This window comes from Pygocentrus nattereri, chromosome 7, assembly GCF_015220715.1.
Source record: "Pygocentrus nattereri isolate fPygNat1 chromosome 7, fPygNat1.pri, whole genome shotgun sequence".
Classification (NCBI taxonomy): domain Eukaryota; kingdom Metazoa; phylum Chordata; class Actinopteri; order Characiformes; family Serrasalmidae; genus Pygocentrus; species Pygocentrus nattereri.
This window is the reverse complement of record NC_051217.1, coordinates 34,308,064-34,334,817: the sequence shown is the minus strand read 5'-3', so window position 1 is coordinate 34,334,817 and position 26,754 is coordinate 34,308,064. Positions and strand designations below refer to the sequence as shown.

The following is a 26,754-nucleotide window of genomic DNA, read 5'->3' as shown; positions in this document are numbered from 1 at the left end:
TTCATGAGAACATCAAGACCAGCTCATGTAACACCTATACTGCGAATGATGAGAGTCTGGTGCAGCGCATGCTTTGAGCAGCTGAATATGATGCAAGAGGCAGGCCATTACAGTGCTGTCATCGAGGTGTGCACACAATTACTGCCCTGTCTATTATGCATTATAGCACTGGCAAAACATCCACAACCAAAGCACAATGCATTCCATGCTCATCAGAGTGTCTTCTTCTTCTTTCGGCTGCTCCCTTTAGGGGTCGCCACAGCGGTTCATCTACCTCCATCTTGCCCTATCCACTGCCTCCTCTACTTTTACACCAACCATCTCCATGTCCACCTTCACTACATCCATAAACCTTCTCTGAGGTCACCCTTTTCTCCTTCTACCCGGCAGCTCCATCTCCAACATTCTTTGCCCAATATATCCACTATTCCTCCTCAACACATGTCCAAACCATCTCAACCTGGCCTCTCTGGCTTTATCTCCAAACTGCTCCACCTTCACTGTCCCTCTGATCTGCTCATTTCTAATCTTGTCCATCCTTGTCACTCCCAACGAAAATCTCAGCATCTTCATCTCCGCCACTTCCAGCTCAGCCTCCTGTCTTTTAGACAGAGCCATAGTCTCCAAACCATACATCATAGCAGGACGCACTACTGTCTTGTAAACCTTCCCTTTCACTCTTGCTGCTATCCTTCTGTCACACATCAGCCCTGACATCCGTCTCCACCCACACCATCCTGCCTGCACCCTCTTCTTCACCTCTTTTCTACACTGTCCATTGCTCTGGATGGTTGACCCAAGATATTTGAAGTCATCCACCTTTACGACCTCTACTCCTTGCATCTTCACCTTTCCACCTGCCTCCCTCTCATTCACACACATGTATTCCGTCTTGTCTCTACTGACTACTCTACTCTTCATTCCTTACTCTTCTCTCTACTCTCACCACAGAGTGTGAAGGTCACAAATTAACAAAGTTAATTAAATAAATTAAGTACAAGGTTGACAAAAGACAAACTTTTGATACTTGGGTAATTAGTGCTGCGAAGCACAGCTTGTGGCTTTTTTTAAAACTTCGCAATCCTTTAAGACACAGTGACAATAAAAGCATGATAAAATTACAGTTACTATTAAAGAACTGGTGCTGATGGCAAATGTTGTTCTCCTACAATACACAAGGAAGGAGTCAAGCAAGACACGCTCAATGTTCATTAATTGCTGCTTGCTTCAGGCTCTGGTCAGCGAACACAGCTTCTCAGCTATTGCTGATCTTTTCCTAAAGCAACGGTTCAGCACAAAATTTGACTAAAAAAAGAGAGACAAAATACAGCACAGAACTCTGTTTAGTGTCAATGTTTGCTTCTTTACTTTTGCAGTTGAACTGGGGTAGTGACTAGTGAGTGAAAATGGCATCATCTCAAACTTGCTTCAAACAAGAGCTGTGGACTTCTACAGGGTCTACACCCAGGGTGTCAGATTGAATTCCTTTTGGGCTGCAGCTCTGCAAAGTTTAGCATTCCTACTCATTAAACACATCCAATTCATGTTATCAGCTTATTAGCAAGTTTTCATGTGTTATTAGAAGAGGGAAAATGCTAATGTCTGCAGAGCTGTGGCCTGGACAAAGCCTGATTTAGATTAAAGACACTTAACAACATGATAAAATGCATTCACAAAATCTGACACAGTAAAGAAACTCTGACCTAATGGCTGTGCTTTTGTTAGAGCTTTGATGTCTTCTGAAATTCTGACCCAAGCTCAGTAAATTTCCATCTGAAAGTGACCCCAGATCATTGCTCAATAACATGGAAAGAATAATGTACTATGCTAAAATATTCTATCCAAAAATAAGATTACTGTTTGTCATTCAGCAATGCCTCCAAACAACATTTCAAATGCTTTTGATAAACTTACATAAACATTTTTAAATTATGTTGAAAACTGAAAATACAAGGTTTTGATCTACCGCAGTGAGATATATCATTTTTTTATATATGGAATGTTGCATATCATTCTTGTCGGGAGAAAACCTCGTATCTCCAAACCTGGTATCTTAGAGGGAGAACGGAGGATGTGGGGGCAGTCGTGGGCTGGATGTTAGGGAACCAGCCTTGTGAGCGGAAGGTTGCCGGTTCGATCCCCTCAGCTGACAGTCCATGACTGAAGTGCCCTTGAGCAAAGCACCTAACCCCCAATTGCTCCCCGGGTGCCGTGGATAGGGCTGCCCACTGCTCTGGGCAAGTGTGCTCACTGCCCCCTAGTGTGTGTGCTTAGTAGCGTGCATGTATGTGGGTGTTTCATTGCACGGATGGATTAATTGCAGAGGTCTAATTTCACAGTATGCAAACACAGTGACAAATGGTTGTAAATTCTAAATTTATTTTTTTCTTTTTTTTTAGTTTTTGACACAATTTGAAAATTCCTGCTGTCCTTTACGTTGTGTGTAAACCTAATGATGAATGGACCAAAAGAAATGACCCAAAATTACTTGTAAAAAAACTGTTTTTAGGTAACAAAAGCAGGGAGAAGGTATAAACAAAAACTAAAGCAGGGCAAAACATGAATTTTATAAGATCTTAAATGGATAATATGCTAACTAGCCTGATGACTAATTTAACAAAAATAAGTTGATATATTAAGGTTTCTTTTTATTACGACACAGGCAAATAACAGTAATGAGTAATGGGTGACTGTGGAATGGTTTTTTATCCACTTCAGGTATATAAATATATGGTCAGGGCCATCTTAGATAGAAGGCAATAACTGAGGCCATAGAATTAATAATATAGCTGGCTTAGTTTAAAATCCATTAACAGTTTGAGACTGAACTACAGCTCACAGCTAAAGAATGGAGGCAAGACTCCATCTGCATAAAGTGATTTTTTTGAACACCTCAGCCTCAAACTGCACTGATTTACTCTATGTCAACCTGATGTTTTATGATGTAAAAATGATGTAAAAATGCTTAGCTAAAAATCTATAACCCCATTTCCAAAAAGTTGGGACGTTGTGAAAAATGTAAATAAAAACAAAATGCAATAATGTGCAAATAATTTAACCCTATATTTCATTTAAAATGCTCCAAATACAACATATTCAATGTTGACACTGAGAAATTTTATTGTTTCTTAGAAAAATATTAAAAGAGCATCTCAGAGAGGCTTTCAAAAGTAAATACGAGGAGAGGTTCACTACTCTGTGATAGACTCTACAATTAAATATTTTGCTTTTCATCATCTATGGCACTCAATAACATTGAAAGATTCAGAAAATCTGGAGAAATATGTGTATGTAAAGGACAAGGCCAAAAATCAGTATTTGCTGGCCATGATCTTTGGGCCCTCAGATGGGACTGTATTAAAAACAGACATGATGCTGTAGTGCAAATCACTGCATGGGCTCAGAAACACTTCTGAAAACCACGGTCTGTGAAACAGTTTGTCACTGCATCCACAAATGCTAATTAAAACTCTTAGAAGAAACCATATATAAACAACATCCAGACATGCTGCCACCTTCTCTGGGCCTGAGCTCATTTAAAATGGACTGAGGAAGTGGAAAAGTGTCCTGTGGTTGGATGAATCAACATCTGAAATTCTTTGTGGAAATCATGGACTCTGTGTCATCTGGGCTAAAGACCACTCAGCTTGTCAACTTTTTTGGAATGTGTTGTTGGCTTCATATTCAAAATGGGCATACATTTTTCAAAAAACATTTCTCAGTTTGAACATCTGATTAGTTGTCCTTGTTGTATTTTCATTTAAATCTAGGGTTTAAATAATTTGCACATCATTGCATTTTGTTTTTATTTACGTTTAGCACAACGTCTCAACTTTTTTGGAAATGGGGTTATAGTATTGGCTATCTTGATGCCTCAGTTTTTTCTGTATCTTTGGCCATTTTATAGAGATCAGTATGTTATACCTATATCATACATGTATACATGCCTATGTCATACCTGTATACATGCCTGCTTGAGATTACTTAACGATTAAGGATGATTTGAGGCACATGATGATTTAGGTATGCAATGATATACACAAGATTACATTGCTTAACTACATTAAGCTTGTAGCTGCAGCGCAAGCCAGCTTTGAATATCAAACATTGCCTACATTTGGGACATGGAGAAAACGTGGTAGATTTTTTTTTTGCTCTACTATACACTTAAGGCCTGCTTTAAGTTTTTGATGGACTCGTTTCAGGTCGAGAACGTGGAAACAGACTCTGGGGTAATGAGCTCACCTCTCACGAGCAATTCAGCTTCAGCCAGCACCGTGTCCGCGCTTGTCTGTACCCGGCAGCCATATTTCCCAGCATGCTTCAGGAGGATGCTTCTGATCATCAGGTCTGCTGTGGAGGACTGCTAAATGGGGAGAGAAGAGGATGAAGAAAATTGGAAAAGAGAGAAGCTCACAAAAAAGAGAAATTGACTTCCTGTGAGTGGCTGACACCTGAAGAATGGCCTGCTTTTACTCCCTCTATTGGCTCTTGTGACTTAAGAGATTCTTGCTGCTCTTGCTAGCTGGCACGCTATTACTCTCCCTCATCCTGGCCCTGTGCGGAAATGAGAAACACCCAGGGCGAGGCTGGACGTAATTCAAGGTCTAGAGGCAGCTGTTTAGCACAGGGACTGATTAAAATTACAGCACATGAATCAGAAAGCTGGATGCGACACTGTTGTCTGCACCGTACTGTCGCTAGGAGTGCATGCTGCATCATCGCTAGCTAGCAAAAGAAACGGCTTTCTTTTACTTTCTTTCATGCATCCTGATTTAAAGAAAAAGCTAGGCTTATAGCAAGAACGCTCGAAGATTCAGATACTCCAGGCCCTTCGCCCTTTGTTTTATGTGAATGAAAAAGTGCTGAGGGTATCCCTGCACTCCACGCTAGTTCCATGCCTTCTCTGCTGAGTTGGCAGCTTTGTATGTTAAGAAGCCTGACGCAAGCACTACTTCTACATCATGAGAAACAAGAAAAGTCCTTGTATCCCCAAGGCTCAAGTAGAATGACAGAAGAATACTGTTTTTACATGTTCATGAAGCTACAGATGTAAATGGGTCATTCTACAGAGACATCCACTTTTCTATCCTTCCATAGGAGTCAGTGGTGTTTACCGATCGTCATTGGTGTGACGAATAATAAAGGTAACACCAGAGATATTTTTAATGAAAAATGCATTTACAAAATAAATGCTACAGAGCATCAAACCACATGTTGTCAATCATGGAATATCCACAATAATATGTAATTTAATCAATTTGTATTCTATTTTTCCTCAATTACCTCAGAATAAAGTAGGTCACACATATGACTTCAGCTAAAAGCTTCATACCAGATCATGAACTAAATGAGAAAATATCTGATCTATTTCAATTTCATAATATTTATTTGGCATTTGTTTTCTATGCGTCATTTAATTAATATATTCCATAGTCAGGCATAGATTATTGCAGTTAAAATTGCAAAAATATATGATTAAAATGTGGCCTCAGCCTTTACGACGAGCACTTCTGTAGTGCTTGAATTCTACATAACTGATTTAAAAAAGAGATTTGTTATATTGAGGCTCAAGAAGATGTCATTGTTAAAATCGCTTATTGTTTTATTTTAAAATATAAATAAATTGTAACCCTAACATGTTTTTCAAGTATAATATATGTGTGTAAAAGGGACACAAAAACGGATGTTTCTGTAGAATGATGCAAATGCATGGCTAACATTAATGAGTAAAAATGACCGACAATAAGACAAGACTCATGTAATTCACTTAGCAACTACTGACTAGTCTTCCATCCAGGCTGTCGGTCAGCGAAACAGAATTAATGCCGCTGTGGCTTAACGCAAGCTCCGAACGTGGGACCATCAGCCATCTTTCACGCCCTGGAACCCAATTAGAGGTTGTGTGTGGCAGCTCTGTGGCCGAGAGATGATAACCGCTGGTGTTAGTGAGTGGAGCCATATTAACGCCTGAAGAGAAGCCTGAGTACAGCCCCTAATCTGATACTGAGGGGATACAAGTTGGTTTGAACTCAATTGCGCCGGCCCTGGCTGACACAGACGAGGCACGCATCCCAATTAGAAAGTTGATGAGTTTCTTGTGCACAGTCAGAGATGTGATGACTGCACAGCAGCCGCTGTGCGATTCAGGCTGGTTGTGCAATATAAGATGGTCTCCCAAGGAGAAGCTCGGCATCGATACAGTAAATTTAAACCCCAGCCAACGCAACTGAGATACCTACACAATTGTTTAGAATGTCTAAAATGATAAGTACCCTTAGCTGTACACTTGTTTAAATTGGGTTTTATAAACATTATTTTGTGACCAGCAGTAGCTTTCCTTCTTCCTCAAAACTTTATACGAGTGAGAGAATATCTTCATACTTATTTGTCAGCACATTTATTGTACGCTGTAAATGATTTCTGAAGTTCTAAAATACACCAATCAGGGGTAACATCATGAGCACCTACTTGTTTCTATGCATTACTGTATAGTTGCACTTTGTAGTTCTACAGTTACAGACTGTAGTCCATCTGTTTCTCTGCATACTTTGTTAGCCCCCTTTTACCCTGTTCTTCAGTGGTCAGGACCCCCATGGAGCCTCACAGAGCAGGTACTATTTGGGTGGTGGGTCATTCTCAGCACTGCAGTAACACTGACGTGGTGGTTGTGTGTAAGTGTGTGTTGTGCTGGTACGCGTGGATCAGACACAGCAGTGCTGCTGGAGTTTTTAAACACTGTATCCACTCACTGTCCACTCTATTAGACACTCCTACCTTGTCAGTCCACCTTGTAGATCTAAAGCCAGAGATGACAGCTCATCTGCTGCTGCACAGTTTGTATTGGTCATCCTTTAGTCCTTCATCAGTGGTCACAGGGTGCTACCCACAGGACACTGCCGGCTGAGCACTGCAGTGCTGAGAATGATCCACCACCCAAATAGTACCTGCTCTTTGAGGGTCCATGGAGGTCCTGACCACTGAAGAACAGGGTGAAAGGGGGCTAACAAACTATGCAGAGAAACAGATGGACTATAGTCTGTAACTGTAGAACTACAAAGTGCACCTATATCGTAAGTGGAGCTGATAAAATGGAGTATAGAAACAAGGAGGTGGTCATAATGCCTAATCAGTGTATAGTCACACTGCTCCTAACCTTTGTTTCAGAGCTTCACTTGATTTGGTTAATCTTTCAGATATTAGACTGTTTAACTACAGCAAATCACAGACTGCCTCATGTTGCATTTTCCTGAATTGTGAAATCATCTCACCCACCCACATTCTGCACATACCACTCTACCTGATGAAGCTACTACGAGATTGTGCTTTTTTTCAAATGCTCAGTTTTGGGGTGCTAGAGGGAATATGGTCGCACTCTGCATTTAAATGAGACTATAATGAGAGAATAATGAGATGAAAGCAAATTGGCTTGAATGTCTTTCTGAGGTTGAAGTACCACCCAGTACAACATTTTACTGTTAGAAATTTGGTTCAGTACAGTTTGGGATTTGCCAAACAGTAGAAACGTGACCACAGTCAGCACGTATTAAGGTCATTTTGGTGTTACAGATTTACAGCTAAAAATACAGGTGAAATGCACACCTTTCAGTTAATTAAGTCACAAACTACTGTCGTACCAACCAACAAACCATGTTCATGGATTCAAACAATCTTTATCTTAGTTTTGTTGCAAGATACAGTCACTCCTGTTGGCTATTTTTTTCAGCAACGCCTTGTTACCTGTCTAACAATACGGAGAAGCTGCTACAAGGCTGCTAGGATTTTCAGGTTCAACTTTGTGTTCAGTGTCATCTTCATCAGGCTCATGCATATAGGGCTGGGTTAGTGTGAAGTGATTCCCAGTCTGTGCCATATTTAACCCTTGTGTGGTATTGGGGTCAGTGGGAGCCATTTTCAGTGTTTACCAAAAGAAAAAAAATGATGCAAATTATAATTATTTCAACCTCGGATTCTGCTCATTTTCCTGCTGCTAGTGAGTGCTTGTCTCTGTGTGTGAAGGTGGCCAACATGGACAGGCTGCTGATTGGCTAGAGCTGCTAAAGTAGAACCCTACTCTGGCCACTTGTGATATTTTAAACATCTGGTATTTTTATATAAATTGTTATGGTTGTATTGATTTGAATGCGATGGGTCCACCAGACCACTGATTTACACACACATCAACACCACACAAGGGTTAAAGGTAATAGGTAAAAACTGGGCTGTTACATTTGATGCAGAGGCTGTAAATGAAGAGGTTATAATGAATGTGCAATACGCTGTGTTCCATGCAAACATGGCAAAATGGTAAAAGGCATCAAAAAGGGAAAAACAAAATTAACTTTTTTTGGGAAAAGATTGGAAGGTAATTGAAATAAATGAAATTGCTCACAGAAAATATTTATTTTTGATAGATGCCAAAAACACAGCAAACAGAATGTGACAGCCAGAAGACAAATTGTTTGGAAGAAAAATGGCTGAGAAATTTAACCTCTCAACTCTCCAGGCTTTGAGAAGAACAGAAGTCCTGTCGCTGCCCAGTAGTAGGTATGACATTCTAACTCCAGCAGGGCCAGCAGAGAACGCTATGGGCTCATCCGTCACACATGTGGCTCTCAGAAGCATGATGGTGTGATTCACACCAGGTCTTTCATCATGGTGACATATAGGACTGACTGACCTTTCAGCCCATTGATTCTCACTTGAGTTCAAGCAGGATCTGGTGCAATGTGCCATGGCCAAAATAAAGAACCGTGACTCAATCTGTTCGCATGTGACCGAGCCTAAGACAGCATGGTGACAATCCAGTATTAGGTGATAAATAAAAACAGTGTTGTACTGAAGTGGTGTCCCATCCTGATCCTAGAGATTTTAGAGCGCTCTGTCTGATCCCAATACACCTGACTCACCTTATCATCAGGCAATTAACAAGCCTTTTGTGAGATTATATGAGGTATATTGACAGATAAATTGACTTTATTAATCCCAAAAGAAATCAGTTAGAGTGGGAACAACAGAACTGTTCAAACAGCTAGGAACTGGAAAAGTCAGAGATCACGCTTCATTTATTTAATGTTCAGTAAAAATAGCCATTAAGTACAAGCAATTAATTTTCAGTGTCAGGAAAAAGCAGAAAACACATTTTACAGAAAATTACACAGAAGCTGCAACCTCATTTTTTTTGTATTTAGCATGTCCACACTTTATTACACTATATTACACCTTGCGATTTTTTCATGAAACTTGCTTTCATTTTACAGGGAGATTCACTCAAAAGAGTCCCTGAATGTTCTGCTGTAACTCCCGTTAGGTTGAAGCAATCTGAATGGTCTGAATGTGGGTCTGCACCCAGAAGATGTAAACAGAGGTTAATTGTTGAGTTGGCTCTGACGCAAGGGCATCCTGGCTTGTTCGAAGCTACGTTATATTGAGGAGAACATTGCACATTGTTTCGTTCAGATTGCTTTGTCCTAGACAGAGTTATTACAGAATATTCAGGGCCTCTTTGGAGTGATTCTCCTTGTATATCTGAAGGGTCTCTAAACGTCTTTTTAGACCCAAAGCGTTGAGTCATCTTCTCATAGTGGAAGGATGGACAGAAACATCTGTGGATGTTTTCAGATCTGGAGCAGCTTGATTTTCTCCTCTTTCTCAAAGATCAAAACTTTAAGTGCAGATTGTTGGAGTTTTGGTGTCTACCAGGTCTTGCAGGGATGTTAGGAGTCCAATATTCTCTTTATCATTTAATAATTTTTAGAAACTTCTGTTTTTTTCACTCTTTCCCATTACCTTCCCTCTTCCTTAAGCACATGTACTACAGTGTGTACACATCTATACTTAAAGGCCATTTTGACTGGAAACTAAATAAATGAAGGGTGGTCTCTGACTTACTGCCCAGTACTGTATACCAGTACAAAAGTTAACACCAGTTGACGTTGCTTTATGAATTTTGCTATAATTTGGAATTCCAGACAGAACAACCTGGATAATAAACAGTCTCTACCCACAGGCTGCCAGACTTCTGAACAAGCTGTGAAGCTGTGGTCCTTCACCAGTTACCATTTCACTCAGTCACTTTGTCAGCCTTATAATTATATCATATCACTGATATGGACTATAACACTGAGTCTCTGTATTTTGTGTATATTTTGTGCATGTTTAATATATTTCAGTTTGTTATTCTTGTACCTTAATTTTTCTTATTCACTTTCTGTAGACTGATTATCTGAGCCTCACCACAAGTGAGACAATGACAAATTAACAAGATGCTTACAAAAGACTATTTGCTGGGGGTACACATGTATATAATGTTCCAAAATTGAAACTAGGCAGAATGTCACTAGTTTAGGCAGATAAATATTATGGTAATTTCAGACTATTGTTAACAGATAAAGTGGCCAGAACACAGAGCTTAAAACTACTTCGTCTGTAGGAGGTCAAAACCTCCCCAGGAAAAAGGAAACCGAAACTGGACAGTGGAAATGTACTCCAGGACCAAGATTGGTTGCCATTTAAGAGGAAGGCTAGACAGTAGTTTTCCAAGGGTGCTACTTTTCATTGTTGTCTATGATGTGGCACCTGAAAATCACCTCTCTAGCCTTCACACTGTGCTTCACATCTTTAAACAATGAGTTTAAGTTGAAAAATCACCAACTCTTCCGCCAAGTGACCCCAAAAGAGCTCTATACATCATGCACAGCTGATCAATCAATTCTGGGGATGATTTTACTCTAGTCATTCATCCAACATGGAGGAAAAGCTAGTTTTGGCTGTTTTTCGTACACCCAGACGCAAAGACATTGACACAAAGCTCAATTTTCCACTGTGGAGCCAAATGGTTCCCAGGGCTGTACTGTGTTGTTTCACGCTGGTGCGGATTCAGGAGAACAGTTACAGTTTCTTTTTCCATCTGCTGTGGTGCTAAATCAAGACCAGGAAATTCTGAAGAAAACTACATACAAGAGTGGCTCAGCAATGGCTAACAGACTAAATGCTACAGAACATGTTCAATTCTGGCTCTCACTCCCAACACTGATTTTGAGCTCTCTGAGTCTTTATGTGCTAAAAGGGTGTTATTTGAACATCAGTTAGGTGGAAACTTCACTGCTAACATTTATACTATATTAGTTAAAACTACATTAGTTATACACTACAGAACAGGTCTGATTCTGCTTTCTGTCACTCCAATACCAGTCATTTGATTTTGCTCACTCAGACATGAGAACATGAATTTTTATCATCTATATTTGACACAGCAGAGCAGATGTAATGTGCTGTGAAATAATAATAATACAATGTAAAACTAATAATAAAATAATAATACTTCTGCAACTTTACCAAACGTTTCTGTGAATATATAGCTGGTAAACACAGCTATGAACAGCAGTACACATACAATCATTATAAAATCCATAATGATTTTCATTAAAAAATACAAAAAAAAGTTAATTGCAGAAAATATGCATTTAGTGACAATTAGTGACAATTAATGTTTCACATGAGGCACATTTACGTCAAAACTATGGGATCTAACTGCTCATCATGTGGCCAAGAGGGACACAGCATTTCAGTTTTACCTCCTGCTCTGAAATGCAGGGGTGTGGCCAAAATAGTTTGCTGCCTATGGACCAAAACTTTTTTGTGTTTCAGAAGAGGCATGAAAACAGCGATGAAAATTTTTTTTTACTCAAACTCACGACAAATTCAAATCTTTCAAATTAATTTTAAAATTTGATTCTAGGTAGCATGTGTAAGTACTATTTTGAAGTTGAAACATAGGGGTTAGGGGCTGTTACAGCCACTTTCCAACGGAACGTTCCCTTTAAATTATGATTTTGTATGTATTTAGCTTATTACTATTTTTATTAATGCCTTGGGTTAAAGAGATCATAACACAATCACTGTCAATATTGAATATCTGAATACTTCAAACAGTTTTATTTGGTAGAATGGTCCATATATGTTCCACAGTGTCTACCATCTCTCTGTCACATTGCACAAAATGCTGTCTGGTGTTTGCCTATTTGTCAATCAATTGCACATCCTGTTTCTTTTTGATCTCTTCCTTAAAAAGGCATCACCTGAACGCTGCCTAGTAGTGCACTTTCTACCTCCTCTTATGGCATCAGCAGAGAGAAGATTTCCCCTTACTGTTCGGATGTATTCGAAGTGACCGCCGTCTTGCTGGGCGTTGAGCGGCTGGTTGTTGAGCAGCCAGAGGAAGTTGACGTCGAGCGAGGGGTCGTGTGTGGCCTTGCAGCTGAGCACCACGCTCTCCCCCACAGTCACCTCCACACGCTTCGGGCTCAGCTCCACCTTCATGGCCTCTGCAAGGACAAAGCTGTCACACTGTCGTCTCACAACAGGGTTTAACAGACAAGGCTACGAGAGAGGAGCTCAGGGTGCGTGCAGAGAGCAGCAGCTTTCAAAACCCATTCTTTTTTATGTATTTCAAGAAAGGTGGTGCCAATACAGTGATGGATGGGGAAGCATTTGTTCACATCAAATGTGACATGTCCTATCATTCTGAGTAATGGTCTACTTGTATATAAACCAGATTTTGGGTTTAGAATTCAATTGTGTGTTGGGCGTGTGCTGTTTTTTTTTTTGATCTAGCAGTCTCAGCTCAGTTCACTGTGTGAACATTACTGTGAAAATCAAAAAATAAATACCATTTAAATTACAAAAAATTTTGGACAGTATAAAATGCCAAAAGAAAAACAAGTACATTTTGTTTGACCTGTATTAAATTAATTATTTGACATTTTAACATATGAACTCTATTCTAAATATATGTTCATTCCACATAGTATGCCTGCAAAATGTTCCATAAACCACTATGTGAACACCTTTTTGTTAAATAGCACATTAAAATCGTTTGGGGACTAAAGACACCAATTGATCCAGTTTCAAAAGTATAATTTTTTGTTATAGAAGGTTATTATCCATTGTATCAGCTCCACTTACCACTTACTCTCTCTCTCTCTCTCTCTCTCTCTCTATATATATATATATATATATATATATATATATATATATATACATATATTAGCCATGACAGACCCTTGATTTATAACTTTATGCTGGTAACAATCGGGATGGTCCTTTACTTCTTTGGCCCAGTGAACACAACATCCATTATTTCCTGAATAAGGCTGACTCGCATTTATACTATTATATATTATAATATAATATATTTATTATATTATTATATAATATATTAATATTATATTCTTCAGTCTGTTTCAGATGAGCTGGATGTTGTTGACATATGATGTCTGCTGAGCATAGCACAGTCTTAATTTGCAGTGCAGCCACGAATATGTTTACTGACAAGTGTTTGTCAAAGTATTCTTGAGCCCATGCAGTGATATCCATCATAGAAGTAAGTCTGTTTTTAATGTTGTGCTGTCTAAAGGATTGAAGATCACATGCATTCAGTAGTTTTTGGCCTTGTAGATATTTTTCTGCATTCCCTGCATAATTTAATAATACTCAGTACCAAAGAGGATGAAATAGCTCAAATTCTTGCAAAGAAAGCTATTTAAAGAACATTGTTTTTTAACAGTTAGAGTACTTGCTGATGCATTTTTGACAAAGAAGCAAAGCTTGACCCATCTTTACTTGTAAAGGTCTCCCATCCTTCCTGGATGCTCTTTTTGTACCAAAGCATGATCACCTCTTTCAATTTAACAACATTCCTAGTCTTAAACTGCCCCTGTCCCAACTTGTTTGGAACATGTTGCAGGCATCAATTTTAGAGAGAGCTTATATTAACAAAATATAATGAAGATACAACATTAAATTAACAAATTTATGTAGATTAAAAGGTCTCAAACATCTGATGACACATTTGCTTTTCGCCAAAAGGTTTGATGATTATCAAAAGATAAATGAGCTTGTCTTGTCTAATATTTGGAGTACACATGTAACAGCAGTATCACCTTAAGGCTGAGAGAATCTCCTCTTGTCTAAAACTCATGTCATTCTGAGTCAAATTGACACAAAATGATGAATAAGGCTGATTTTGAAATTGTGAAAGTGATTTTACTAGAGTTTCCCTCAGTGTGTAGATAACCTTCAAGCTTACTGACAACACTGCTGGCAGTGCACAGGTACTGATCTCTCTAGATATAGCAACATAGAAACTTTAAAAACATGTGGTTTTTGCTGCTAACAGCAGGGAGCATAACCAGATCATACAAATACAGCCACAAAAGAAGCTCACACTGGCATCCCATTACAGAAATGAAGGCACAGCCAAGCATGCTCAGCGTCACCTCAGAACAACAAAGTGGAAAATATCCTGAGGTGCCGCATTAATAATTGGAACTGGGCAGATTCGCCATTAGGGAGACTTTTATACTGTCAGTTGTCGACTGAAGTTGTGTGATCACTCTCTTAAGCAAGGAGAGTGTCATGCTGTGCTCAGCCTCAGGCATAGAGCGAGTCATGGCCGCATGACAAAGTACCATGCAGGTGTGTAAAACCTGCAGTCATCTACTGGTGTGTTTACGTAGAGTTTACCACCAGCTTCAGTCAGATGATGAAGTGCAGCATGTCAATGACTGATTCATCCTGCCCTAAAATCAGATTTTTTTCATGAGTGTTAAGATGGCCTTTGAGTGTACACACTGTCCTATGAGTACTTTAGTAGAATTTTTTCTCGTACTGACATACTAAATTCAGTTAAACAGGACCAATCCTGCTCTCTTTGTAATGAATGCATTTATTTAAGTACGGATGATATCCACATTATGCTCACATAAGCACGTTGTTTATCGTGAAAAATGAATCGCAATAATGATAAAATCATCATATTGCCCACCTCTAGGAGGAGGCCCAGGTAGCACCTGAAATGACCAATGATTATATTAGGGAGAAAAAAAAGTCCCCCCATGCAATAACATGATAGAATGATGAAATAACTTAAATTCTCCAAACGAGGAATACATTTACAATGAACCCATAGACACCTAATATTTTGGGGATTTTTTGGTATTTTATGGGTCAATTCCAATTGCAATTATTTCAATTATTTAAATGTGACAGTCACACATGCCATATGTTGTTATTTTCAGGAGACCCTGGGATCCTCAGATATGTCACTGACATGTAAAAGCTAGCAGAGATTTGATATCTTTATGCATTTCTGATCAAAAATGTACCTAGCGCCTGCTACTTTTGTATTTTCTTAATTTAAAAAATAATTTAATTAAAAAAAAAACAAGTTGTAGTACTTGTTTTCAAGATTTTTTATTTTCAAGAAATTGCTAGTCTGGAGTGTCTGTGAGATGAAAGTGCAATAATTTTGAAGGTGATTTATTCTATTGGCTATTATGAGTAAAAATGAAAATTTTGCACAAGGTAGACATGTTTTTTACTGATTTTCTGTTCCTCTTGGGTTTAGGCTCAGTGCTAAAACTAACAGCAAGACAGGCTTTATTTTTAATTACAAATTGAGCTGCATATTTAATATCAGATACTTTTAATAATCAATTTAAACTGAAAGCCCTTTGTTTATAATATGAAGGCTAAAAGCAGAGATGTAATATTTAGGAGGCTCAAAGTGAATACATGTTTTAAGTACTTCAGGATACTCCTGGCAACAAGAAAAAAGCTTGAACTAAAAATTGGCATCAACCAAATCGTCCAACATTACAAGACTGGATTGAGGTCATGTTTTATTACAGAGAAATGACAGATTTAAGGCATACTGGGCAAATTTGATTGAATTTGAACATAAATCACTAATTATACTAAGTTATATGTTTTAAAGATGTATGCAACACCATACCTATCAATGTCCCCCTCAAACACTAAATAGTTCTATTTTCAGGGAGAAAGAAAACACTCCAGACATTTTACTTTGACATTTATAAAAAGGGAAATAGACCAGTTTAGTGATGTAAATATAACTAAAATTCCCACAATTTTTAATGGCGCAAATGTTCTTTAAGAAGAATGTTAATAGTGACAGATACATGTCATTTCTTTAAACATTAAAAAAATACTGCCAATTGATCCTTTTAAGGTGGTTTTTAATGCATTTTGGTCTGTTTTGAACTTTTTTGGCTAGAAACTACAGAAACAATCTGGCAACCCTGCCAAGTTACACCAAATTTAGATGACCAAGTTACGTGAAAACTAATTCAAGTCAGTGAAAATTATCACTCAACTTGAACTTGAAAGCACAGAGACAGTGACCTTAGAGTTGCTACTGATACTGACAGTCAGAAAAAAGCACTGTCGCTAATTAGTTTTGTGATTGGAAGCTCAGCTTTTCCACAAATGTACTAGTTCTGGAAGACTCTAATGAAGGATGCATCCCTTGCGGCTGAGATGTGGTAAGTTGGTAGAGGCGCTGTACCTTTGACCAGTAGTGTGGTGGTCATCTCAGCTGATCCGAATTGATTCTCAGCCCGGCACACATAGCTCCCCTCATCAGCACGGCTGGAGTTGACAATACGCAGTGTGTTGTTGCGGAGCAGCATAATTCTGTAAAATACAGGAGACCAACTGTGTAAATCAAAAGAATTTTGATTTGTTATGCAGCCGAAATATTTAGCCACTGTTTCTGAAGTCGAAATATGAAAACAAAGAACTGAATAACACTCAATTAATATTTGAAGTATATTGCATAATCAAGAATTTAACATTTTGCACAAAGTTGTAAGAGCTGGCGATAGGCTATTTTTGTCAATAACAACAAAATAAGGTAACTTCAGGTAAAGCAGCCACACATCAGGATAGTCTATTAAACCTAATCACCCACATTTGAGTAATAAAGTTAATTTTTTCTAAATTTTTCTGAAAAAATATACTAATATTTGTTTTTGAGTTCTGCATCTGCATAAAGACAATTTTTCTCTTATTAGTGACTTTTGGTTTAGGATAGTCAGTGTAGGAGAAATAAAGTGGGATACTGCTTCCACTTTTAATAGCCCTTTATCAAAAGCCTTGATATTTTGTGTATGTATGTATGTATTTATGTATGTATGTATGTATGGAGGGAGGGATGGACGGAGAGGGATGTGTATATATATATATATATATATATATATATATATATATATATGATACATAGATAGATAGATAGATAGATAGCTAGATAGATAGATAGCTAGATAGTTAGATAGATAGATAGATAGACAGATAGATAGATAGATAGATAGATAGATAGATAGATAGATAGATAGATAGATAGATAGATAGATAAGCTTTCCCACTTTTACATGAACTCACCCTACTAAACTGTACTGAATATTGGTTTATAATCATTTTAATGCAGGAGAACTCAATAGGACTCAATACACCAACAGGACCAGAAATGAATCAAGATTTAGTATTTAGATTCAGCTTCAATCTATAATCTGAACACAACAATGAAATGCAATTATGCTGCGCTAATAAGTGTGGCAAAGCACTTTCATTTAAGAAATTGATTTCTAGATAACATTGTCAATAACCTCTTTTAAAAATGTTAATGAATAGATTGAGATCTATCAATGAGGATTAGTACAGATGCATATCTACAGATCTACAGCCATTAGCTAATTAATTATATTCTAGCAGAGTGAAGCAAGGAGGATGAGGTAATAAATAAAACAGCCCAGATTGCAATGTTCATTTTAGACATGTATTATTGTAGCACTGGTGCAATTATCTACAGACCTACATTGATGCACTTTGATATGAACAGTGTACTGTCGCTGTCCAAAGAAATACATGTATCTCCATTTTTTCTGCAGCAAAAGGGGTGCAACCTCCCTATTTATACCATTGATTTCAGAAGAAACGTTGGATGAGATGAAGTCTGCAAATGTTTGGACACTTACAGTACTGAGCAAAAGTTAGAGCGCACTTAAATTAATCTCCAGTCAAGCACAAGATCTTTAATTTTCAGTACTTATTGTGCCCTTCCTTTCACTCTTGGAGACTTGCTTTCAGTTTTTCAAAGACATCTGAAGGGACATTTTTCTGGTAAACACTTCTAACATTCAGTCTTAGAAGTTGTTTTCATTTTCTGCTTCTCATCCAGCTTGGGGACAAAGTTAATGTTGAACTCTTCAACCATATTCAGTGATGTTGAGGTCTGGATTCTAGAATCCAGTCTATTACACATCTTGATCTTCGTATCAATGCGCAAGGGGTCCTCCAGCTGTAAAATGAATTCATCCCTATCAAACATTTTCCACGGTTTAAGGCATGACATTAAAATGTGAGCATATCATCAAGTTCAGATGTTGTTATACATTTCCAAAATGCACTGATCCTCCTACATGCCAGTCCAGACAAAACTTGAAATAGAATAGAATTCAGAGCCATTAGCCTACTGTGTTTGCACACAGAGGAATTAGACCTCCACATTTAACCCATCTGTGCAGTGAAACACTCACACACTAATGAACGCACACACTAGGGGGCAGTGAGCATGCTCGGAGCAGTGGGCAGCCCTATCCACAGCTCCCGGGGAGCAATTGGGGGTTAGGTGCCTTGCTCAAGGGCACATGTAGTATCAGTTGAGGGGACTCAACCAGTGACCCTTTGGGTCACAAGGCTGGTTCCCTACCCTTCAGCCTACGACTGCCCCTGTAAGGTGTCTTGAGCACCGCCTCCTGGGCACCGCTTTAATTTGCCTCACGTTTGCCCCCGGCGTCTGAGAAGTGGAGCAGGGGCAGTGACGAGGAGGAGGAGCAATGAGCTCTCTTTCCCTGATGGCAGGACTGGAGGCGGTGCTCGGGAGATGGGGCTTGGGGCTAGCCGTCCTCCAGTTCCTTGCAGATTTCATCCTTTCTCTGCTGTTTTCGTGGGTTATTGTGGGGCTCAGAGTTTAGACTCCCCCTTCCTTTTGGCTCTCGCAGCCACTACTGCGGACCAGGGGGCGACCGCATGCCCGCATATATACTGCCTTTTATTACTTTCCAAGATCTTAAATGTAGACTTAATGAAACCTAATCTCAGATGTCCAGTGTGTCTAGTGCAAGTTTTTACAATCTTTCAGATCAATAGTGTTGGGTAATCTTCTCACAGTGGAAAGATGGTCCGGAGCTTAATCTTCTCTTTTCTCTCGAACATTTGATGGTCACAGTTTGTGCTCTTCCAGGTCTTGCATGGCTGGGAGGAATCCCATTTTCTCTGTGCCTAAGTTTTTAAACTTTATTTTTTTTTCACTTTGACTTTCACCTTACTTGTGCGAGTGGATATCTTACATTTAATGTCCTAAGAAATATATCTTTCATGTAAATAAATGTCTGAATTCTGCAAGGTTGCTAAGGTGTGTAGCTTATGTAAACGTCAGAGTCTCTTTGAAGGGGAACAGAATGTCAGTGACACCTTTGGGAGCAGCTTTTGTTGGAAGGACACAGCTGAGGACACAGACTTAAGATGGAAAAGTGCATAAACATAAAAAAATAAACACTGACTGACTTGATATTATACTTTTGTATAATACTCTGTTACATATGTTTCTTGCTTTTGCTTGATGTTGAAATAATGAATAAAATGATTTGTGCTTAAAAGTCATTGGTCGTCTTTGATTTTCACACAGTACTGCAGGATGTATAAATATTTGCTAATGTGTATAAAAACCATGTCAGAGAGACTATCTAAATATCCTAAACCAAAAAGAAGACACTCCACAATCAGATTGATGCTGCATTCTTCACAGTGAGAAAGGACAGAAAATGGAAATTGAATAATAATAAAGATAAGTGGAAAGTCTGACTTCTATCTTATCTTCCACTCTCACGCAGTGTTCTGAGGACTAGTTCCAGAGAGCTATTTCACTCTGCACTGATATAACGAATTAGCTTCAAAGACAGAACGTGCCAGCCCTCGTCTAAAGTCCTGAGAAACACAATCACAGTAAAAGTGGAGTTTAAATAAAAGAAGCATCTCCTGCATAATGCAAAGGCCTAAGCACTCGAGTCCACATGGGGTAGTACCAGACATCTAGACCTGCTACTTTCAACATGAACTGCGCGAAAGGTTCAAACTATTCCTAATACAGCAGTTAAGATCACTGGAAATCAAATCAAATTCTTAGTCAAAGGCATAACATACAGTACCAATACTGTTCAAATGTAATGTGATAATGCAATTGCATGTATAATTACTCAGCGATTTAACATTCCATTAACATCCTTTATCAACAGCTTTGAATCTGCACTTCTATTTTTTTCGGGCTGCAACAAGTTTTCAATGATATTTAATACATTTGATAATCAAAATATTCCAAAATATTCCAAATGACTGACACATTTACCACTTTTATGAACCCAAGCACTTCTGTAGGGAAATGCTGATCCAGCCAAACACTAGTTTTACACCTCTAGCATGCAGACTTGTGATTTTGCAGTTTGCAAAACAGGTGAGAATATTGTTTTTAACTCCAGGTGCAATCCAAATACGTTTCCTACTTCTCTGGATTGCTAGCTAGGCTCTCAGTTGCACTTATTACCAAAAACAAAGGAGAGTGTGCAGGCTAGCTAGCTATACAGAGCTGTAGAACATTTATTCAGGCTACACTGGGTGTTAAAGCTGATATAGCTGAGGTTAGTGAATTAACTGTGGTTTTACATGGTTAAAAAAACTGTATCACTCAAAGATTCACCAAAAAGTTTTTTTTTTCCATTTTTAACATGATGGTGAAAAAGATGGTGTTTCTGCTCTCTGCTACCGATCACTGCTGTCCAGAGCTAGATTAGGGTTGCCAGATTGGGTAAAAATGGGGTCTTTTAACGCAACTGGCTATGAAATAATTATTTAACAGTGATGACCTTCAATTCACTTCACTTCAGTTTTAATAAAAAGCAAAACAATGTACACAATAGTGCAAACAAAAAATGAACCAACAATCAGAATAAAAAGAGTAAAAGAAAATGCACAATATTCCCTGATGCATCAATTTTCAAGTCAGTCAAAATGGTGATTAATGTGTCAGCACGTCAATGTGTAATTTAAACAACTGGTTAAATCAGAACCACCAAACATAATGAACAATAAATAAACTAAACTATTATTGGTGGGTAGCACTGTTGCCTCACAGCGAGGAGGGCCTGGGTTCGATTCCCCTGCCGGGTGACCTCTCTGTGTGGAGTTTGCATGTTCTCCCCGTGTCTGCGTCGGTTTCCTCCCACAGTCCAAAAACATGAAGTCAGGCCAGTTGGATATGCTAAATTGCCCCTGTGTGTGAGTGACTGTCTGTGTCTGTCTGCCCTGGACTGGCGACCTGTCCAGGGTGTATCCTGCCTTCTGCCCGATGACTGCTGGAAAAGGCTCCAGCACCCCCCACCCCCCACGACCCTGACAGAGAAGAGGCTTAGAAAATGGATGGATGGATGGATGGATGGATGGACTTTTCCTGCCTGGTTGTGTCGTGTTCAGGCACAGTTATTACTACACAACAGCCACTACAGCACAACTGCTATTACAGCTAATCACTAAGTTACAGATCACATTGTTTTAAAGCTTACTAAAATGGATTAGCTATTGCATTAGCTAGCTAGCATACTAAAGACCAACCAACCATTTCAACTTTTACTTTGCCTCTTTTCTTTTACTGCTGCGTCTGATGTGTCTGTACAGCTTTTCTAATCCTATTAAAAGGCCCGTTAGTTGAAGCCGTGTCAAAGGTTTTTAGTACAGAGTTACTACACAGTGAAATACCTGCTGCTCATAAAGAAACTAAACTAAGCTTCTCATCTGTAACATATTCTACGCCGTTGTAATTTATGCCAATAACTGTAACTTCTATGAGTACAATAAAGCCTGTTGTTCCAGTCAAGTTAAAAAAAAAAGTTCCAAATTCCCCTTGGAGGTGACCGACCATGTTTTCCATCTAAGAATTCATTGTTTCTCCTCTTTTTTTTCATGGAACTTGGATTGGTGGAGGTGTGAGGATGAATATTTACAAAGTAATCATTTTATTAAAATTCAATTTCTGCCAAAGCCAAACAGTCAGGATGAAAGCGAGACGTCAGTCTTATTTCCGCCCTATTAATTTGTCTTATGTTGTTTGGCTTACATATTTACAGCGCTAAGCTTTCTCACTTCTCACCCAGGAGGAGATGATGAGAATTGGCAGGCAGAAATGCACGAAGGCGTGACAAAGTCTAACCCATACATAGAGAATTCATAAGCAGAGCAGCCAGGGGATGTTAGGGGGGTGAGAGAGAGAGAGAGAGAGAGAGAGAGAGAGAGAGAGAGAGAGACCCGACAAGGACGCTGAGACAGAAAGAAGGACACATGGTGTGGACCAGTGGGTATAAGGAATATGCAAATCAGCTATGCTGACGAAGTAAGTGTCACTTTTAAACATCTCCTAAGAGCCACCAAAAATATATTTCAGGCCATTCAGTATGAGGGCCTTATTTTAATGACCCACTCAAGAAAAAAAATATCTTGGTTCACAGTACACTCACAAAAAGAAAGATGACTCAAAGGGTTCCTTAAAGCAAAGCTACAGAAAAACCACTATCAGTTACCTGATAGCAGAGGTTTCCAACCACCGGGTCGGTACAGGGCCAATGACCATTTACTACTGGGCTGCTACAATAAGGCAGTGAATCAGGGGAGTTAGTAGTCTAACTGCTAAAGTCCTTTATTATATTAATATAGTGTAATGTGATTTTTATTTTAAGACTTTCCCACAAAATTGTATAGAACTTTAAACACGTCCCTCTACATCTGGTCCTTGCTTGACCCTGTGAGTGTGTGTAAGGTGCTACTGGCTGCTTTCATCTAAAGGCTAACGCAATTAAAGAAGACACAAATGACTAAACCAAGAACAATAATAAATGTTTTATTGGGCCAGAAAACAGAAAAAAAAACAAACAAACAAACAAAAAACAATAAATGGGTCTGTACTGTCTTATATAGGAGATCTGCTCCAACCCTACTCCTTCTCCAGGTCCTTGAGGTCATCAGGTTGGTTGTAACTAGCTGTGCCATGCCGAGACTGTGGAACTGTGTCTGCACCCTCTACTGAGTCTAGATTAAAAACCTATTTTTATTGGTTAGCCTTTGATTCTGTGAAATGATTGTACAGGAACTTGTTTTGTTATATACCTTATGTTGTTTCATTATTTATTTATTTATTATTTTTCTAAACATATCCCCTTTGTACAGCACTTTGGGTTTAAATGTGCTTCATAAATAAATACTTACTTATATACTATGCCTGTGTTTGACGTTAAACTACCTACCCCCACCATCTCAAAGTATAGAAGACTCTCAGTATTTAGCTCCTGTCGTCGCTTGACACTTGTTTAACTACTAAGCCTAGGTATTATTTAAGGTTGGTAAAATAAGACGAATTTAACAGTTTGTTGAAAGAAAATAAAAGAATCAAACGAACTAAAAAGTACGAGAAGACTCTTCGGATTTCAGAAGTGCTGGTCATTTATTCTTCTTGAGCATGGAGAATGCTTCCCAAAGGCCCTCGGGTAACACTCACACAGATACAGGGTTTGTACACATAATTTATACCCTCAGTAAGGATGGGGTGGTGTCATCCCACCCCTTTTTTGTCATCTCCTAATCTCATGATACCACCATTATGTCCAACGTGATGTCTATACATCTAACATATGGAATCATGTGGAAATCATGTGGAAACCATGTGGAAACCATTATCTCCAGGTCCGGTCTGTATCGTTTTTTAAAAAAGACATTGTACCAGGCACATCCTAACACACCCTAGCACGATTGCTGGTGTTTTCCCATCTTGGCCATTCGGCCTTGAAAATTTCATAAGTTCACTCGCTTCCTAAACAATGTTTTTCTTTCCTCTTACGCCCTACTAAGGCAGCTTGTTTTAGGGCACTTGTTCCAATATGCTAGGCCATATTGTACTTTATTTATGTTTTATCCAGCATAATACAAAATATTTTAATTTTGTGAATCTTTCATTTACATCACTCCTCTCTTAGTAAATCGGTTATGTTGAGTTGGGCTGCATGACACAGACAAACTACAACACTGAAAATATGTTGCTGTTGTGATATGCCTCCTATAATAAAACCAGCGAAGGACCTTTGATGTATATTCATTTTGGGGTGATTTCTTGAAAAGAGTCATGTGAGCTCTGGTTGATCAGGTTACTATAGCATACTTATTTCACTGTTATTTCTTTTATAACATCTGCAAACATCAGCTCCACTTCTCATTCCTTAAGCACTTCATGACTAATGGACCAATAAAATGTTCCAAAATAATACGACTTTAAATCTCATCTCATTCATTTACACTGATTTTAAGAAGCTTCTGTCTATTTGTAAAGTCAGATTTTTGGAGAAGCCAAACAGTAATGGAATATAATGAAATATGTGCATGTCAAAAAACCCCAAAACAACAGAATTTATGAACAAGTTAACGAATGTTTGTTTACAAAGTAACAGCTGCTTTCTCTTTACCCAATTATGCTGATTCTTTGTCTGTACTTCAGAAGCGAGAAGCTGTGGGCTTCTGACGGGGTCTTCGCTTCATACTTTAAAACTAATGGGATTAATACTTTCCATTTAAGATACAAAAGCCTCAGACATTAGTGGAAATCCATGTTAATTACAAACCTTCATTAACTCAGCACAGCTGTCAATGGCAGATAAACGTGGGGCGGCTTCGATCGCACCCCTGCTCCTCCCGCCATTGAACTGCTTGCCATCTACTGAGGGCTTCCTTGGCGGCTGCTAATGTCAGAAAATCCTTCTGCCAAAGTCACTGCAGTCTGAGCCGTCGACAGGCCAGACGTTTGATTTAGAGTATGAAAATCTATGTAATGCGCTAAATAATGAAAATACCAAATCCTGTATCAAATCCAGAGCAATGCGGGATCTGTATTGTTTCACATCACCCACAGCATGAATCATCTTGACAGATAATAATACATCTCACTGTCAAATTACCAATGCTGAACTGACTGCAGGCTTGAATTGACTTCATTTGAAATTCGGCATCTCAGCATCTTTGCTTGTATGCAGGTCAGCGGAAAGATCACTTGTAAACTCAGTGACTGGAGGACTGGGCACCTTTTCCTTTCCAGTCATGCACTGAGGGGTCAGTGGAACGAACTGCCTAGTTTGCAAACTATGTCACTGATATTCATTTAAAGGAGCTAAAAAATTTGATACATGATCATTTTGGCTGATTAAACTAAAATATGTATATATATACAACTATAATAACTATTATGTTATACTAGTTGTGTAACTATCAGCTGTAAAAGCAAATGGTCAAACTTTGCTTTTAAATGCTATTAAAAGGCAAATGAATTGTGATTTGTAAACCAATATTTTTCATGTATGACCTACTGTGTGATAAGTAATTTTCCTCTAACATCAGAGCAAATGGCCTGGACAGTTTTCACTAGCTGATCATGGATGTGAATGATATAGGTAATGAAGAGCAGCAGTGCTGATCAGACTCAAAGCGTACAGCACTGTGCAAGTCAGAGATCACCATTCTTGTATTTAATTTCCAGTCAAAACAGCAAGTTATTATTGTTCCAGGAGAAATTTCTGAGACTAGATATAAGATAATCAACATGCATAAACAAGAAAATGAAAGAAAAATAAGTGAAAAACAGGAATTCAAAAATTTTTTGAAGGGAAAAAAAGGGAAAAATTGGTCTTAACAACCATGCAAGACCTGGAAGACACAAGAACGGTCACCAGATAAACATTACTTAAATCTTAAAATCAAGCTCTATTCTGTCTTCAGATCAGAAAAACCCAAAGGTGTTTCTGTCCATCCTTCCACTGAGAGAAGACTGGAGAAGACAATGCACTGGACTTGAAAAGACATGTCAATAAGGCCTTACTGAGAAAAGGAAAAGAGGAGAAAATTTGCAAAATCAAGCCAGAGTCCAGATTTCAAGATCAATGAATGTGTTTGGGATTACTTGGATGATGAAAAGCAGAATCAAGCAACTTCTGAGACTGAACTGCCGATTTCTTTGAAAAACTGAAAGCAGTTCTCTAGAAAAGAATGGAAGATGTAATAAAGGTAAAGGATGGACACAGTACTGAAAATGTGATGCTAATGCAAATTTTGTTAAATTCATAGTACTATGCAAGTTTTAGACATTTCAGCAAATTGTTTATAACTATTTATCTGGGCAGAGGGTGCGTTACTGCTTCTTAAATTAGAATAAAGATAAATAACAAAACTTTTTTGATCTAGTTAGAAAAATCAGGGAACAGATTTCTCCTGAATACCCTCAGCCATTGCATGGATTTGTTCATTTCCATCAGCAGCACACCTGATTTAACTTAATAAAGCACTTTATTAGTCAAGCTAGGCACTAGATGATCACTACAAATAATACTAGGCTTCCACCATGGGAGGTAAAGAGAAGGGTTAAATGAACATACTGACACACACTAGTGTGTTAATGAGATTTGTATTTATTCTAATATTAGTGTTTTCTCTTACGGACTAGATAAATTGCTTGTTTTTCTCAGGTGCCTATATGTGTTCTGCTGAAAATGATTAACTTGATCTTAAAAGCTGTTTGAGTGGAAATTAAATAGATGAAGTCCAGCATGTAGGTTCTGCATCTGCAGAAGGTTCTGCTTCCGTAGCTGCCCTCTCAGAAATAAAGGTACTAAACTGGCTCTGGGTCAGTCCCTCTATTGTAACTGGGGTGGAACTCTCAAGGGTCCATCTCAGTACCTTTAGTCAGGAAACATAACTGTACCATAATCCACTGGAATGATATTTTCTAAGCTGTACTCCACACACTGTACTCCACAC

The 26,754-nt window shown here is 38.5% G+C and overlaps 1 protein-coding gene across 3 annotated transcripts in view; it reads right to left on the bottom strand.

Annotated features, from left to right (window-relative positions):
• The window catches only part of cntn5 (contactin 5), a 356,151-nt gene that overhangs the window by 38,475 nt on the left and 290,922 nt on the right, over positions 1-26,754 (bottom strand). For all 3 annotated transcript variants that reach the window (XM_017701954.2, XM_017701955.2, XM_037540216.1), the window contains 3 exons: positions 16,370-16,497; positions 12,151-12,326; positions 4,246-4,366 (listed from right to left, as the gene is read on the bottom strand). In XM_017701954.2, coding sequence (XP_017557443.1) covers positions 4,246-4,366; positions 12,151-12,326; positions 16,370-16,497 — 425 coding nt within the window. The remainder of the gene's footprint in view (positions 1-4,245; positions 4,367-12,150; positions 12,327-16,369; positions 16,498-26,754) is intronic.